At 37.2% G+C, this 18,668-nt stretch overlaps 1 protein-coding gene across 4 annotated transcripts in view; it reads left to right on the top strand.

Moving 5' to 3' along the window:
• Ca-alpha1t (Ca[2+]-channel protein alpha[[1]] subunit T) overlaps nt 1-17,740 on the top strand; it is a 118,533-nt gene extending 100,793 nt beyond the window's left edge. For all 4 annotated transcript variants that reach the window (XM_076773044.1, XM_076773045.1, XM_076773042.1 and 1 more), the window contains 14 exons: nt 226-372; nt 2,419-2,584; nt 3,034-3,380; nt 3,631-3,823; nt 3,904-4,053; nt 4,804-5,184; nt 5,900-6,092; nt 6,848-7,109; nt 7,192-7,322; nt 7,408-7,557; nt 8,245-8,537; nt 8,620-8,896; nt 9,435-9,685; nt 12,258-17,740. In XM_076773044.1, coding sequence (XP_076629159.1) covers nt 226-372; nt 2,419-2,584; nt 3,034-3,380; nt 3,631-3,823; nt 3,904-4,053; nt 4,804-5,184; nt 5,900-6,092; nt 6,848-7,109; nt 7,192-7,322; nt 7,408-7,557; nt 8,245-8,537; nt 8,620-8,896; nt 9,435-9,685; nt 12,258-13,112 — 3,796 coding nt within the window. In that variant the 3' untranslated portion in view covers nt 13,113-17,740. The remainder of the gene's footprint in view (nt 1-225; nt 373-2,418; nt 2,585-3,033; nt 3,381-3,630; nt 3,824-3,903; nt 4,054-4,803; nt 5,185-5,899; nt 6,093-6,847; nt 7,110-7,191; nt 7,323-7,407; nt 7,558-8,244; nt 8,538-8,619; nt 8,897-9,434; nt 9,686-12,257) is intronic.
• Nucleotides 17,741-18,668: the final 928 nt, after the last annotated feature.

Here is an 18,668-nt window from a genome sequence, read left to right as displayed (position 1 = left end):
AGTGTTTGATAACTAAGAGACAACTGAGTATGTCAACGTCAAGGAAAAATAGACGTATTTCCTCAGATGTTACTCATTATGACCATGAAAATTACGAATAGGTCTTACGGGACCACCTATCGTAATCCGAATTTTTAATCGTAGAAACTTTTACACGACAATGATACAACTTCGAAGTTACTCCATCGGAAGTGTGTCGTAAATTCATTTTTCGTCTTGTTACAGTCCACCAAGAATACAAAGGGGTTACTCGTGGAAGCTATCGCGGCCATCTTTAACCAGGAAACGTTGGTCGCAACCGGAAGACGAACCTCTTGGACGAGCCACTGTTTTAAACAACGGTCGAAGCGCTCTGCTCGGTTCAAATTCAACGTGAGCCAAAATTCAACTAATAATATCGAATGGTCCATCAAGTATTATTACAACAAAACATTTTGCAGCTTATAATAGAAGGAAATGTTGCATCCGGTTAGAGGAAACAAATATTAATAATAACATTTTGAGATTTCGAGGTCTTCAAAAATATTTAAACTATACATTTTTTTGCACTGGGTTTAAAATTTGTGTTAAAATACCTTCTGTTCGAGCTTCGATTAAAGTATTTTGTTTCTGTTAAATATGATAATTACAGAATGTTATGAAATAAAAAAAAAACCGAAAGCAGAAATTAAAATTTTTTTCAGTTTTCACAGGAAAATAGTTCTATTTAAAAAATAATCGATGTCTTTCAAAACTTAAAGACGTAACATTGACAAAAATTATCTGCTAAAAATATTTGTCCCTTCCAATGCAACAATATTCTTGAAAATTTCTTTCTACTGTAAAACCGAACAACGCTTTTTTGAGTGATAGTATTTGTTGGCCCACCCTGCATCACTAATTTTTTATTTTTATTTTTTTTCGTATCGTGTATATTTATAAACATACCTCAAAATTCTTTTATAGAACTGTTCTACAAAATTGAACAATTTCCTATATTTTATATTTTTGTTTAGTTTAGAATTTTTTATATATAAAATGATATTTTAGCGTCATTTAACTTCACGATTTTTCCTATAGTATACGTCCAATGAATTTTTAAATCTTCACTTCTAATTTTATTGCTTGTTTCCTGAGAAAAATATGTAGTTTATCTGCCTACCACGACCGGTTGAATAATTTATATTTTTTTGTAAAAAACTGGAGAAAATTTAGTACCAAATTCTGGTTAACTTTCGATGCAAATAGGAACTATATGTATAGTAGAGACGAAAGGAGAGAATCTTCAGTTTCCACTGTCTTTGAACAGTATAAAAACGAACATTAAAAATAGTTAAACTTTACACGCGTACAGTTCCGAAACTACTAGGGGTTTATTAATTATTGAGCCATCGTTGGAAGCGGCAAACCTTCCTCTTTAAAATGGTTTTTGGTTTTTGTCGATCGGACTTTCCGTTTTCGAGATATCGTAATTTATGTAAAAGCGAATTTTTTAAAATTCCGCTGTCTCTCGCTTCCCTGTGTTAAAAAAGGCTATTAACGCGCATTAAAAATACCAAAACTTTAGACGCGTGCAGTTCCGAAACTACTGGGGTTTTATTAATTATTGATGTATTGTTAGAAGCGGCAAAGCCTCCCCTTTAAAATGGTTTTTGGTTTTTGTCGATCGGACTTTCCGTTTTCGAGATATCGTAATTTATGTAAAAGTGTATTTTTCTTAATTTGACTATCTCTGTCTCCGTCTGACGCGTCGCGTCGTACCTCTTTGTCGCACGTGAGACGTGACTCTCGTGACCTAGTTCCGACGTAGTATTTCCAAGAATTTACTACGCACTGTTTACTATTGTCACGCGCGCGTAATCAATGAACTCGCGAGCGCACAACAAAACGTAAACAAACCCTATCTCCGAAACTAGCTATCGCATCGACTTGAAATTAAAATCGCTATATCTCCGGAACTAATAACGCTATCGACTCGTACGAACGCTCATTTTAAAGGGTATTTCATCCTCTACCTAATGATCATATCACCTACTATAATTTTTTTTATCTTCTATGTTTATTTTCACATTTACTTTGACGCTACATATCCAAAGTAGTTTCAGCACTTCCTATTGATCATACGACTGATCTGCGACAAAACCAGATTATAAATTGTTTGTTTAATTGAACATGAATTTAAATGCGCAAAAACAGAATGTTTACATAATTGCTGCATTTTTTTGTAAATAATTATTTTCTCTGGAAGTAACTACGGTATCAATTTGAAACAAAATTTGTTTTTAAAGAAACATTGCAGAAATAATATGTGAGTAGTACATACTAGGAATACTATTCCTTTTGCATAAGAAAATTTGTTAGTTAAGCATTGAAGAAGAAATTGCTGTTATCTCATTTCTGACGATACAACGATAATACGTTTGTGAAATGAATTTTCAGTTTCAACGGTGGATATCTGCACGGTTCGATAAGAAACGATACGCAAAGCGACACGCCAAATAATCGAACGACCATCCTAACGAGCAATAATCGTAGCCTCAGTCCTAATAATTCCATTGGAAGTCGTAGCTCTTCCATACGACGCTATACAGCGACGCCCAATCAGGTAATTGGATTAAATTAAAAAAGAAAATTACTATATATTCCAAACACAAAATTTTGTATAGAGAGTCACACACAAATTTGGTAAGAGATAGGAGAAGACTGTGTAGGAAAAAGTTAAATAGTATGATAATGTCTATTCTTCAACTTCACTTTTTTTTTATAAATTACTCACTGGAAAAATGCAAATACAAAAATCTTTTTTTTAATGGAAACTTATACTTTTCTTTACTCGTATCAATTTCTCGAAACATCCTGCATAAAACAATATTACGATATGTTTAAAAAATCAATATCTTGTGATATCTCAATTTAGTGAAAGATATTTTAGTGAAAGATATATTAGTTGCAGACACTTGCAAACGTAAGACGTATCTAGAATCAACAAAACTCGATGTTTTCGTCTGTTTGAAATATATAAGCGAATCTAACATCTGTGATATGTATTTTAAGATGCGTTGGATCGGCGATCTATCGCGCAGAAACTCGCTGCGCGGATACGAAAACGTTCAGTCGCCGACGAGGAAAACCTTACCTCTAGACGAGGTGCCTATCCAATGCTCAACGGCACGTACAGTCAATAATTTGTCGATGGAGACTGGTCCACTGCCTAGAATTAAACAACTTCCTGATCAAGAAGACGACAATCCGCGCACAGACGAGCAGGCGCCTCCTTTGAACGGCCACGGAAGCGCGAGTAGTATCGAGAGAATTAAAAAGATCTTCATGTTTTTCGAACCGAAAGGTTGCCTTAAAGAGCGCGATGATTATTCGCTCTATCTTTTTCCGCTAAATAATAGGTAAGTTTAGCGAGGTTGTACGTACCAACAAATACAAATATAAATATGGTAATGACCCGAGTTAAAAATTAACCGTTGATTATTGAAACGCCTTTTGACTAGTTTCGTTTTTCATAATTCTACAATTTTTGTTTCGAGGAAATGAAAATGACCGAAATTTTCTATTTATTTATTACTTTGATTTGGACGTCTAAGTAATTATTTAATAAAGCATTCAATCGAAGTAGTTTACGTAGTGTTTGCGTTTTAGGTTTCGGGTTTTCTGTCGAATGTTGGTCGATCAGAGATGGTTCGACAATGTGGTCCTCTTTTTCATTGGTCTTAATTGTATAACCTTGGCGATGGAACGGCCGAATATACCACCAGACAGCGGGGAGAGACTTTTTTTAGCGACCGCGAACTACGTTTTTACTGGAGTGTTTGCTGTCGAAATGTTCATCAAGGTGGTCAACTACGATCTACGAGACAATCCATTTTTAATGCAGAGAAAATTCGTTTTCACGAGAATTGTCATTTATCGTAGGTCGTTGCATCTGGTATGCTGTACGGCTCGGACGCTTACTTTACTTCTGGCTGGAACATTATGGACGGAGTTCTTGTGATCATTTCCATTATCGATTTATCAATGTCTCTACTTTCGTCAAGTAGTCCGAGAATATTTGGAATATTGAGGGTATGTTTGTCGTTTCGACTTTACGTTATTAATAAAATAGCAATTCCTAATTCTTGATACTTGAAAACAACGTCAATAATAATTTTTAATTATTTTCAATTCAATTAAGAAATTATTTCCATTACATTTTTTAATTATCCTCCTGCTCTATACATTTTTCTATACATAGCGTATATCAGAAATCTTTTCCATTTTCTACTAAATCTTATACAAGGTGTTCGATCACCTCTGGGAAAAATTTGAAGTTCCATTCTGACTGGACAATTTTTCGGCGAAATTAAAAAGTTTCGAATTATTCTGAAAAAATTATTTTTGATTGTAAGGGTCGATTACAATCATTTTTAGTCAATAGACATACCTCCGAAATCCTACTCACTTTCGAGAAAAAAATTCGAATAGATGCCTAAATTTTTCAGCGAAATTGAAGAATTTCAAATCGTTCTAAAAAAATTATTTTTGGTTGCAGCGGTCAATTACAATCATTTCTAGTGAATACATTTACCCCCCAAATCTTACGCACTTTCGAATAAAAATTCTTGTATGTGGACAAATTTTATTAATAATTTTGTTAATAATTTTTTAACGAAGTCTCAATCAACAAATTAGTATTCTTGATTCTCATCTCATTTTAGCCTCTAGAATGGCCCATTGAAATTTTTCCTAGAGGTGGTCGAACACCCTGTGTGTATACAGTCCCACGTTGGACTCTAGACCTATGTCTTTCATTATTTGTGAATTATTATTTTGCAGGTTTTTAGACTTTTAAGGTCGCTGAGACCATTACGGGTTATTAATCGAGCTCCTGGTTTGAAGCTTGTTGTTCAGACATTGTTATCCTCTTTACGACCTATCGGCAACATCGTTTTGATATGCTGTACTTTTTTCGTAATCTTCGGTATCTTGGGCGTGCAGCTCTTTAAGGGTGCCTTTTATTATTGCGAGGGGCCTGATATACAAAGTGTGCGCAATAAGACGGACTGCCTAGCCGACAAACGAAATGTTTGGCTGAATAGAAAGTATAATTTCGACGATCTCGGGAAAGCTTTGATGTCGCTGTTCGTGCTTTCGTCGCGTGATGGGTGGGTGAACATCATGTATACCGGACTCGATGCCGTCGGTGTCGATCAACAGGTAATTAATAACTAAAAATTAATAAGAAATATATACACAAATTACTTCCACTCGTATTCGTACACTGTGATGGTGATTTTTATGGAATTCTTTCTATTTATTTTAACCAAATGTTGTTTATTACACTGTGTTACTTCTATTTACGTCGTTTTGTTTCTTGCGAACTTTTTCCATTTATTTTTACCAAATGTTGTCTATTTACGAAGTAGCTTTCTTTTTTAAATATTAACGTATTAGTAATATCCAATTATAAAACCGATAGAGTGGAATAGGAATATAAATAGTATATAAATCAACAATACGTGGTGTTTTCCCAAATGGTCACCCATCCTAGTACTCGCCATGGCGAACTCAACTTCGGTGATCGAGAACCGACGTTTTCAACGTGGCACGACCAATGACAAGTTTTGTTTTTAATTTATACATAAAAAAAATGGATTTACACGGCTCAATTCATAAGAAACAAGTTTTTTTTCATTTATACTGAATCGCCATTATAGTGTACGAATGGGAGTAACTCCCACATAATAAAATTAGTTGAAAGTGTAGAGAAAAACCGTTTGAGTATTTTGATTACCGAGATGAGGGTTAAAAATGTGTTAGTATTGGAAAAATTGAAAGTGTTAATTGTCCTAAACGACTCTTTGGATTGCCACAGGATAAAAAAAATACATATTCGTTCGAATATAACCCATCACGCTTCGTTCTGTTACAGCCAATCGAGAATTACTCAGAGTGGCGGCTGCTGTACTTTATAGCTTTCATCCTACTCGTCGGTTTCTTCGTGCTTAATATGTTCGTAGGCGTTGTGGTGGAAAACTTTCACAGATGTCGCGAAGAGCAAGAGAAAGAGGAACGCGTGCGAAGAGCTGCCAAACGGGCCTTACAAATGGAGAAAAAACGGCGAAGTAAGAAAACCGAATTTCGTTACAGTCGAATCAAACTTGATTAGTCGTTTGTATCTGCAGTTTTGCAAAGAAAGAATAAACTGTACCCTATCCTCTAGCGATCAGTTGAGTTTGACCTGACTATAGTAGTTTTGTACTCGTAATACGCAAGACAATAAATCTCAATTTACTATTTCTATATAAATACAGTCACTGACCATCAAATTAGGGCCACCCAAAATTTTAATGAGATTTCAAGGTACCAGTGAATTTCTTTATTTATTCAGTACTAATACAGTACAAAATTCATGTTAATAATGTGTAGCTTTTGTTCGAACATTTTAAATAAAATCTATGAATAAAATTTCGAATAAATTATATCTTCTATCCTGGTTGGCTCCAATTCGATGGCCAGGGACCGTAGTTAACACGTTCACTGCCAGATCAAAACAGTACGATATTTTGCAAAAGTAAAATTTTTATTTTAGACCATTCTAAGCTATATAGCCTAAAATTTGTTTCAGTACTTATTTTTGTAACCTTGTTAAAATTCACAAATTCAATCCAAATTTATTTCCCTCAACGTCTTTATTTGAGAATTAATTTTTCTAGTATCATAGTGGTAAATTCTGTCACCCATATATGGGTGACAGTCAAAGTATTAAAAGACAAAACTCAATTTTGAAAGATTACTTTAAATTTACAATTACTTTCGCCAATTCTAAAACGCGATCGTTTCGTAAAATTGTTTGCTACGTTGATCATTTTTATTTCAGAGATGCACGAGCCACCTTATTACACGAATTACTCAAAATCCCGGCTCTTCGTTCATAACGTCGTGACGTCTAAGTATTTCGACCTAGCAATCGCTGCGGTAATCGGCCTGAATGTTGTTACAATGGCGATGGAGTTTTACATGATGCCGAAAGCTTTGACTTACGCTCTAAAGATATTTAATTATTTCTTTACCGCAGTCTTCATCCTCGAATCCTTCATGAAGCTTCTTGCTTTGGGTCTGCACCTTTATCTTAAAGACAAGTAAGCCATCGTTTCGGTGCTTCTAGACGAAAAACACAACACGATCTCGCGAGTTGCGCTGAAAACGAGTATCTCCTTTCAGATGGAATCAGTTAGACGTAGGAATCGTGATACTGTCGGTAGTTGGCATTGTTCTCGAAGAAGTGGAGTCAAAAATCATTCCGATTAATCCGACCATAATCCGCGTGATGCGGGTTTTGCGAATCGCAAGAGGTAAACCAACTAACGGGAATTTGATGTGCAGTCTAAATAAATTGATCGAATCGTTTTACCTAACCGAGGGATATTTTTTTCACAGTTCTAAAACTGTTGAAAATGGCGAAAGGAATACGAGCCCTTTTAGATACGGTGATGCAGGCATTGCCGCAAGTCGGAAACTTGGGTTTACTATTTTTTTTGCTCTTCTTCATATTCGCGGCTCTTGGAGTGGAACTTTTCGGTCGTTTAGGCAAGTACCACATATATACGCTTGCAATTACCCTGAAGAGCTTTATAATTCCATAGTTTCTAACAAAAATAAGTCATTACGAGTCACGTGTATATATTTCATAGTACAGTAATGATTCTTAAAACGAGTCCCAGACGTGATTCGTAAATTGAACATTTCTATTGCTCCCTTCTTACCACGTTAAATTATTTAATAATATAATAGTATATGATGGATATGTATCATCAGATGCATTGACTAAATTAAGAGAAATAATTTCTCTGCTGCACGAAAAATGAACATGTCAACCCCTAAGAGATGTTCATTTTAAGAATCATTACTGTATGTCGTGCTTACTTCAGCAATGGACACAGAATTTACATAAGAAACTCGTAGTTTTCATTCCTTTAATCAACTTATAATTTTTTATCAATTTAAAGAAGAATTAAGTGCTCCTTTTTCGTATCATGTTAGTTGCACTTATAATTATATATTAGATTTCTTGTGGGGTTTATTTGGTAATTTAAGTAAAACAGTTTATGATGACGGTAACTAAATATGATTATAGATAGGAATGTTCGCTTACACTTTGATGGAAAATATTGATAGAAAATCCAATCGAAACGAAGTTTATTAATTTGTATATTTCTCACAGAAACTGTTCGCATCGAGTAACTGTTTCCGTTAATACGAGTTACTTCGTTATAGAATGTAATGACGAAATGCCTTGTCAGGGACTTGGTGAACATGCCCACTTCAGTAATTTCGGTATGGCATTTCTGACGCTCTTTCGAGTCGCCACGGGTGACAATTGGAACGGTATCATGAAGGACACTTTAAGGGACGACTGCGACGAAGCAGCGGACTGCGTGAAAAATTGTTGCGTCAGCACTATAATAGCTCCGATTTTTTTTGTAATTTTCGTGCTGATGGCGCAATTTGTTCTCGTGAACGTCGTTGTTGCCGTGCTCATGAAACACCTAGAAGAAAGTCATAAACAAGTAAGGGACTGACAGAGAAACGTCCGAGCGGTTCTAGGTTTTGCATTCGACACGCGAGGATTATTTAACGTTTGTTTGTTAGATGGAAGACGAACTTGACATGGAGACGCAGCTGGAAAGGGAACTAGCCGCGGAACAAGAAGAGTTGCTGGAGGTGGAAGAAGAAGAGGATGACGACGACATTGAGAAACGAGATAGAGATGGCGACGATGGTGTAGGGGACGACGACGACGTTAGAGAACGCGAATCCATTTTAGTGACGAACGAAAAGATTCCGGTAACCAGGCCTGGCCTCGCCAAAGTCCGTTCCTTGCCTGCGAATTTCATTTACAATCCACCGCGAGAGAGGAGTACAGATGGTACGTTTACGATTTTTCATAAATACTAGATTTACAGAATACGTCAATTTGACGAGTGCCAGATTCCATATTTGAAGTTACAGAACTCGTGACTATTATTTATTAGCAATTTATTTTGGTTAATTTTATTATTTGCTTTATATTTGTGGTACGCTTATGGCCGCACGATGGCGCTTTGCGTTGGAGTACTGGTCGACCGTAGGGGAACCCCCAATTAGACGAGTGTCAGATTCCATATTTGAAGTTACAGAACTCGTGACTATTATTTATTAGCAATTTGTTTTGGTTAATTTTATTATTTGCTTTATATTTGTGGTACGCTTATGGCCGCACGTAATTTCGTTGTATGGTTTATTAGACTTGAATAAATTACATTTTATATTACTATCGGGCCAGAATATTACTAAAGATACAATTAGATCTGTAGACAAGAAGGAGGAACATCATTCTTGGAAGAATGGATCACAGATCTCAATCGAATATTACGCGCACGTTAATTTTCGTTATGTATAAATGCATTGTCTCAACTATGTTTCAGATGGATCTTCCATGTCATTGTCGCGTCGCAGTTCGTATCATCGTCCTAATTCGAGACCGTCCAAGTTCAAGTCAAAGCGTCGACAAACATTTCATTCGGGGCACCAACAAAGAAGATCGTTACTGCCGATGCATTTCGAAGTCGCCGAAGTTTTCGAGAAGCCTGTGAGCAATCTAAGCGTTCCTCGAATTATTTCACAACACACCTATGGCACGGCGAATCGTGATCACGTGCAACGTCAACGGTTACAGGTAAAGTTTCCTAAACGTAAATAGGAACGAACAATCTTGTAAATGTACCATTAGGAGGAAATCTCAAAGAAAGCAAAAAGTTAATCGTACAAAAGAAACTTATATACAAAAGATACTGAGAGATGTTGGCGGCTTAACAATGCTATTTTATGACAGTTACTATTGAAGTTTGTTTACATTTGTTAGATGAAAGCAGTCAAATATCTCAGAAGTGTTAAGTTTTACGACTTACAGAATACGCGAATCTATCGAAATCAAGCATAAAAAATTGAATGTTCCATTTAAAAAAAAACAAAGTTGCGATCTCTTCTACGCCTCTATTTGCAAGAATACTATTTATAAAATATTATGTACTTTTTTCAACCCTACAACTTCTGTAAGCAACATATCCTCGCATCGTTTGAAATGATCAAAATATTTAACACTAAACCTACTACGAGTCAAATGACCGTTTTTAAAATATTGTTTACAATTTCTAACAAACAATATTATTTTAGCGAAATTTAACTTCACGACTTTTTTCTGGTGTACGTACAATGAATTTTTCAATTTCCATTTCTATTCTTATTGTTTGTTTTCTGCAAAAAATATACAGGGTGTTCGGCCATCTCTGGGAAAAATTTTAATGAGAGATTCTAGAGGCCAAAATAAAACGAAAATCAAGAATAGCAGTTTCTTGACTGAAGCTTCGTTAAAAAGTTATTAACAAAATTAAATTAAAAAATTTCCAATCATTGTGAAAACATTATTTTCAGTTGCAGAGGTCGATTACAATAATTTTTAGTCATTACACATACCTCCGAAATCCTAACCACTTTCGAGAAAAAAATTCCTTACCGGAAATACAATTTCTGGCCAGAAACAGTTCCCCGAAATTTCATGCGTCTCTTTAAAACGTCATAACTTTTGAACGGATTGGACAATTTTAATGTTCAAAAAGCCAAACGCCGCGTATTTTAGTGTAGAATATGTAACAATTATAAAAATATTGGAAAGGTTGTTTCTTGGCCCCGTAATGTTAGAAAAACCCCATAAAAATGGTCCAATTTTCAAACAGCCATAACTCCTATAATAGTGAATATATTTCAATGAAACTTTTTTCTGAAGTAGAGCCCATAGGTACCTACAAAAAAGTATTAAACAACTTTTCTGTAGGACGTCAAGCGAAATTATTAAAAATCAAAACGAATTTTTAAGGAAAATCGACAGGGGGTAGCTGCCTAAATTTTTCGACAAAAAAAAAATTTTCAAATCATTCTAAAAAAATTATTTTCTGTTGCGGGGGTCAATTACAATCATTTTTGGTGAATAGATATACCCCCGAAATCCTACTCAGTTTCGAGAAAAAAATTCCTTACTACAAATTTAATTTCTGGCCAGAATGTCTGCCCGAATTTTCATGCGAATCTTTAAAACGTCATAACTTCTGAACAGATTGGACGATTTTAATGTTTAAAAAAGCAAACTACGCGTATTTTGATGGAGAATATGTACAAATCGCAAAAATATTCGAAAAGTTGGTCCTTGACCCCGCAAAATGAGAAAAACCCCATGAAAATGGTCCAATTTTCAAACAGCCATAACTCCTACAATAGTGAATATATTTCAATGAAACTTTTTTCTGAAGTAGAGCTCATGGATACCTACAAAAAAGTATTAAACAACATTTCTGTAGGGCGTCAAACAAAATTACTAAAAATCAAAAACGAATTTTTAAGGAAAATCGACAAGGGGGGGGTGTAGGTGCTCAAATTTTTCGGCGAAAAAAAATTTTCAAATCATTCTAAAAAAATTATTTTCTGTTGCAGGGGTCAATTACAATCATTTTTTGTGAATAGACCTACCCCTGAAATCCTACCCACTTTCTAGAAAAAAATTCAGTATGGGCGGAAACTTAAACGTCAATAACTTTTTAACGAAGTCTCCATCAACAAATTAAAATTCTTGATTTTTGTCTTATTTTAGCCTCTAAAATCTCTAATTAAATTTTTTCCCAGGGGTGGCCGAACACCCTGAATAGTACAAAAATTAGAAGTATGTTGCCTGGTAAAAGATAAAAAGAAAAACTGGTCATTTGACCAGTCTTGGTAAGAATGAATGTACATGAAGTATCGATGCATTTAGAAACAGAGTTTTTAGAAACATCACTTCGGGGTTGTCATGTTCATTTTTCGTACAGCAGAAGCAAATTCTATCACCAGCACTAAAGGGGATCCCACAAGTTGGGAGACGTAGAAACATTCAAGTTACGAATCACACCCGAGGTTCATTTTAAGAATTATTACTCTACAATTGAAAAAAGAATCGTTTTCCAATGCAAGTGTCAACACGAAGGGTTTCGATAAAAACATGTACACTCGTTGTTTGACATCAGCACTAAAGGGGATCTCACAAGTTGGTAGGCTTAGAAACATTCAATTTACGAATCACACCCGAGGTTCATTTTAAGAATCATTACTCTACAATTGAAAAAAGAATCGTTTTCCAATGCAACCGTCAACACGAAAGATTTCGATAAAAACGATCGTTGCATAAATCTATCGTTAAAATAATAAACGGTCCGTGTTCGCAGGCAACCAGCGAGGCGCAAGAGAACAAGTCCCTGTTGAGCGTGTGCAAGTCACCAGCGAGCTCTACCCCGATGACTCCGGCCGGGTCGGTTACCGCTTTAACCTGCCCTAAACTGAGCAGCGAACGTTATCTTCTGCCAACGGCCAACATTTACCCGTCCAAGGCAACGTTAAGTCGCAGAGCATCGAGCGATACGCAATCACAGCCCGAGGCGTACGTCGGTGCTGGTGGCGCTGTCAACGCCACGAAAACGCCGAGCGTGACGAACGGCTGCGCCGGAAACGACACGTCGAAGAGCACCGGCAAGTCGGAGGATCCCAAGATCAGAGAGGAGAGGCGAGTGTCCGCTCCGCCGACGGACGATCTCGACGTGCAGTCCGTTATTAACGAAAGGAGACCGTCCAAGCTGAAAAGCGGAAGTTCGTCAGTAGCGTTGAGCAACGTCGCCGATCAATACGGTCCATCGAGTCGGGCCGGAAGCTACGGGCGCATCTACGTTGCCGAGGAGAGGTGCGAAGAACCGTTGCCGATCTCCAGCAGCAATATTAGCGACAGCGCGATCGGTAACGCGAGCGGAAACGGGGGCGGCAGCGGAAGCATCAGCAGAAGCGGCAGCGCCGTCTTCTACGTACCGGAAAGCGTTTGCGCCACCATCGGCTCGGACGTCAGAATATACGTGGACGATACCGATTCGACGAGTAGCAACAATCATCGTAGGAGGATGTACAGCGACGAGACACCGGATGCATCGACAATGGTCTCCTCGATCGCGAAAACGCGCGAGGATGCCGACGAGACGGAAGTGGACGAAGAGAACAGGTCCGAGAGATTCGAGAGACCGTCGGATCCTTCTTAATCGAGAACGATTCGAGAATAGAAACATCGTTCTTTACGTTTGAATGGTTTCCTGAACAAAAAAAAGTATAAATTTTTATGCAACTGTTAGCCAACCATGGTATCCACGGCGAAGTACCATGGAGAGTGCTGCGAGGGTTCAACTGCTGGGCTCTAAGAAAGACTGTAGTGCATGACAATATAGTCGTTATATTCTAGTCACTTCGTCGCCGTGAACTTGCCAAAAAAGAGAAAAAAAAAACGAGAAAAAAAGATGGAAGAAACCGCCGAGAATTTACGAAAAATGTTAGAGAACTTTAGGGGGATCGAGGAAGAGATTAAACAGCACACTGTTACGACCGAAAGGAAAAATAACAATCGCGCAAATACGGGAGTAATAATTAAACTAACGATTCAACTCGAGCGTGGGCAGCCCGTAGCTCGTACAAATATGAACTAATGAAAGCGCGCTAGCGATAAACGCAAGTATAACGCACTTAAAACCTATGACAATCTATTATTGCCAGCGGAACTGGTTTTACGTTCCGGAAACGTTACAAAACGTCGTGGAAGTCGATTCGTAGGAATTGGTAGAAATGATGAACGACGTAGTCTGCGCCGATAATTAGAGGATATAGTAGCTATTAGGTAGAATCTGTCGAGTCTACGCGACAATTGCAATTAATCGGACCACACTTTCTCGCCTTTCCTTTTTCTCCAGCTCGTAAAATTAAACGCGTGTCGTTCGCAGGAGAGTTTCGAGAGCCGCGGCGGATCGTGGTAGCTCTCGACGATGGAACGAAAGGTGCCAAACCCGATGAAAACGGTCGTTTACCGAAGTGCCAGAAAAAAATCTAGATAAAAACATTTTCGGAAATAAACGTAGCGCGTAGTAGCCTTCGCAACGGAAGATTTAGCTGTAAAGAAAAAAAAAAAAATGAATCGTTAACAAAAAAAAAAAAACACTAGACGTAAGACGTACCTTCATATTGAATATTTTCAGAACCAACGTACAGTCGAAGGAAAGGGGAGGAGGGGGTGGGGGATCGGGGGGTAGGGGGAAGGCTGAACAAATATTGTTACGATTGGCTAAAGTAATAACGGCCAGTTCGTAGTTTAGTCGATTATAATGGTATTTTTGTCTCTTTCGCTACCACTGTACATCTAGTCGAGTTCGAGGTAAATGTGATTAAGACCTTAAGACTAATCCGACGTTGTGATAATCTTTAATACAAATTGAAACTCGTACAATCAATCTTATCTCCATGTCAATTGGTTCATTCGACAAGTTCTCGTGGAAAGCTATGTCGAACCAGCTGCCGTGTACTTCCGGATAATCCTGCGGCGACCAACGATCGTGGAATGCTCTCTGTTTCCTCTTCGTTTCATTTACGCGTTCTAGAACGTTCTTCTCGTTAACATCTGTGATATACTTTAATCGTAGTGTATTTCCTATAATGGCAACAGAACATCAGTGAAATAGCGACAAGTAAACAACAACAAGGAGAAGCAACAATTAGAAATGTAGCTGATTTTTTAATAAAACGAAGACACGTGTAAGCCTCTGGGTAAGAAGTAAGAAAAAAAAACACGAAATGTATAATATTCTGTGGGTAAACAGACCTTAGGTACAAATCTTAGACTTAGAATTCATTCGAAGAAACAAGAAATCTTTAGTAAATATGTATCTGGGAATTAACAGCTTCCATGCTTTTAGCAACTTATCCGTTTCGTCGTCGATTTTTATGTACAGGGTGTTTTATAAATCGTGAATATTATTCTAATAGCGAACTCAGCGCACAAAGGTAGCAAATACACTTCGAGTATTTCAATGATTCTCATCCCTAACCGAGATGATGAATGTCGTACATAACTTCTAAACTAATGAACTTTCGACATCAGTACTCCGATACTTTTTTTAAAAAGAATACAAAAAATACGTCGATCGATGTTTAAGAAAGTATATATTATCGATTAGAAAATGTTGTTTTTTAATAAGAAACTTTTTGCCAATTTTTACTATTGAAATTTCTTATCGTCTTGTCCGACAGACATTAATTACTAGGTACTAAGTTAAGCTTATAACTCTTTGGTTGCTTTAATCTATCGTTTTTTATACGATCACCAGAAATAACCTTAGGTATCTTCTATTTTGAATATTTCGTTAACATTTTAATCGGCATTGTGTAATCTACCCGTGTATTTATATAAAAGACTATTGAATTACAAACTATACGTTTGAAGAACTCCGAAACTATTAATTTCCAAACATATGTTCACTGAGACTTTCCTATTTCTTTAAACGAGTTCTATCAAACTCTAACGTTTGAACCATAGTTTATTTACGCCCATGTTATGCATTGTCGGTGGAAGAGATACGGTAAACTGTCCCTGAGACAATCGAGTAGCGCGTAAAGCGGTAGATCGTACAATCATAAATTTAGTAAAATAATGAAAATACTACTACATTTGCAATGACTAAAAGTGTAGTTTTTTCTTGGGTATCAAAACAATTTTCACTTTTAGTTTATGTTTCAGAAAAGAACGGAGATTTTAATTTAACTTTTACTTTCGTAGAGACGTAACAGGGACTAGAATCGATTGCTATTACACGATGTAAAGTGTGTTTCGTAGTAGAGATCGTAATTTTCAGCGATCGATCGTGTTTGGCGAGACTATAATGTAGGAAAAGTATCTAATCCTTAAATCTAGATACCGAATCGTTCTATGCGTCTCTTCCACCGGCGATACGCATACTATAATAGGAAGCTCTACTGTACATACATACACTTACGAATATTCTACATACTCTACACTCGGTGTGGTTTATTTTGATACTACCGCGTGCGGTAATATTTAACGATTGTCGGAATAAATCCAACAAAAAAAGAAAAAAATAAATAATAATAATAAAGTAAATAACTCTATGCCTTCTAACGTTGACGAACGTTGACGAACCTTCGTGCGGTGGTGGTGCCCTCGCTACGAACGATCAAAATGGTAATCGGCGCCTCCTTTTCGTTGACTTGAAGTTATTGTGTATGTTGCCAAGCGTTAACGAGCGCTGTGCGCCACGTGACTCGGAGTTATAGTAACGACACGCGACAGAGTCGAACGATCGGTCGACCGATCGCGAGAATCGATCGATCCGTGTTTCCGTTCTAGGATCGATCATCAGCTGCCTGTATTTAAATGTAACTTCGATCGTTTGATAATCATAGCCGTAGCGAACTATTACTAGCTCGTTGTAATAGTTTCTCTGTGTAACTAATTGAATTGTTGATCGAGACAGCTGGTAATTGATACCGTGAGACGGTCGATTCGTTTCACTAATCTGTTAAATCGTTTTATCGCAACAAATCCGTCTGACTTTCCCTTCGATTGATCGATCGTGCTGCCCTGGACGCAGTGGACGTGGATAGTCGAATAATCCCATCCGTTTAAAAGGTCTAAAACAAGGATATCTTGTAACCCATGATCACGCCTATGCTGTTTCGAGTGTGCTTCGACTTAATCGGGAAATAAAATTAAATCACGTTACGCGTTACGGAAAAACGTCGATGCGAACGGCGTCGATGAATTCTGTCGCGCGACGCATTCTCAGACGCCCCTCGGACCTTTTAATCGGATCTTCTAGATTCCAGTGTATTCGTATAATCATATACATATACAAATATACGCATACGCGCGCGTCTCTTCGGCACCACGACCGAATCTCGATAGCTCGATAGCGTTAGACGACTGATCTCCGAATTATAGTTTACTTTAGCCACGGAACGATCGTGTTAAACGCGTGAAAAATTCGCCGATCAGCTGCACATGTATCATTAGCAAGACAGAAAAAGTATGTAAAAAGATAAGGAAATTCTCTAATCTATGTGCGCACCACAGCGGCGGTATACCTCTTATCCGCAATAAGAAGCTAAACAAAAAATGATGAAAATGAATCAATATAAGAGAATCAAGGTTATATAAATATATATCACGTTTCTGTGTGTGTATATACATTTACGCGTGCACATATATGCGTGCGCGTGTCTGTCGCGTGCATGCACGCATACATGTGTATATAGTTACGTGAATATAAGTACAAGAACGTAATCAGAATTATAACGTGTTATTCAGTGTACTTGTTGCCGCGTGCCTCTCGAGTCTGTTCTTCGCCCCTAGGGAAGGCAGTGCGTAATCGTCTATTTAAAAAGAAAAGAAAAAAAAATACAGCAAAGAAAATAGAGGAAGAGATGATTAAAAGAAAAAAAAAAACGTTTAAAACGACGGCTAGCCGCCCTCAGAAGTAATGTGCTATTTTAATTACAGCAGTAACGTGTACCAGGCGTGGTCCACGCGACCGCCGAGAAGAAGCGTCCTTTATGTCTGCCTGATATGCCGCGTATGTGTGCGTATACGCATTTTTTTCGGATAGTCTAGCCCACGTGGACTCGAATTGAATTTGGAACAAAAGATGCGCGCCAGAGAGAGAGAGAGTGAGAGTGAGTGAAAGCGAAGAGGGATTACTGGTAGGAAAAGAGGAGGAACGAATGAGTGTGTGCGTGCGAGTGTGAAAGTGTGAAGGAGCTCGATGATAGAGACGTAGAACAAGACTAAATATGTACAAATGTAATAAATTAAATGACGATTACGTTGAATTGATCTATCGATTGTTTATTCGCATACTTTTTACCCGGCTAGTCCATTTTGACCCATTGGAAATCATTTCTTTCAGAGTCGTGGCAGTTTTTATACTGGCTAGTAATGACACGAGTACCCTGTATACAAAAAACTCACTTTCAATTAAATAAACAATTCACATATAATGCCGTTGTGTAATCAATAGAAATTGCTGAATATAGCGTCAAAATAAATATCGAAATAAATATTGAAGACAGCATACATTATAATAGTTGGCATATTTATCGGATAGAAGATGAAGAGCCCTTGAAAACGAAATTTGTTTCAAGTCGATCGTATTGTTAGTTACAGAGATATAAGGGTTCGAAGCATTTGTTTACTTTCCATTGTTGACGTCATGAGGTCATTGACCGCACGTGCTCGTAGTAAGTAGTAAAGAGTATGCGTCGCTGTCCACTGCGCACGTCACGTGTTTGAGGTAGGGCAGCACGACGCACGTGCCAGAGAGAGGTGCAATGCGTAAGACGGAGACAGAGATAGTAGAATTAGAAAAGTTACGTCTTCCTTCAAACGACGATATTTCCAAAATGGAATGTTAGATCGACATAAACGAGAACCATTTTAAAGAGGAGACTTTGTCACTTCTAACAGTGCCTCAATTATGTAAAAAACACAAATGGCTTCGAAGATGCACTCGTGTAGTTTTAGTACTCCCATTACGCGTTACTAGACTGTTTATTAAAATATTACAATTAGTAAATGAATTATTCGGATGATTTTATTCGTAAAAATTCTACTAAATGTTTTTATCGTTACCAACAATGATTATTTCAAATGACAATTTCAATGATCATTCCAAATCACGAACAAAATATTCGTGCGCGACGTAAGCAATGATGGTAATACGAAATACATATATCTTTATTTATTATAGGATAAAGTATACATA

The sequence above is a fragment of the Colletes latitarsis genome, chromosome 9, assembly GCF_051014445.1.
Source record: "Colletes latitarsis isolate SP2378_abdomen chromosome 9, iyColLati1, whole genome shotgun sequence".
Lineage (NCBI taxonomy): Eukaryota > Metazoa > Arthropoda > Insecta > Hymenoptera > Colletidae > Colletes > Colletes latitarsis.
The sequence above is the reverse complement of the archived record's forward strand: the minus strand, read 5'-3'. Positions and strand labels throughout refer to the sequence as shown.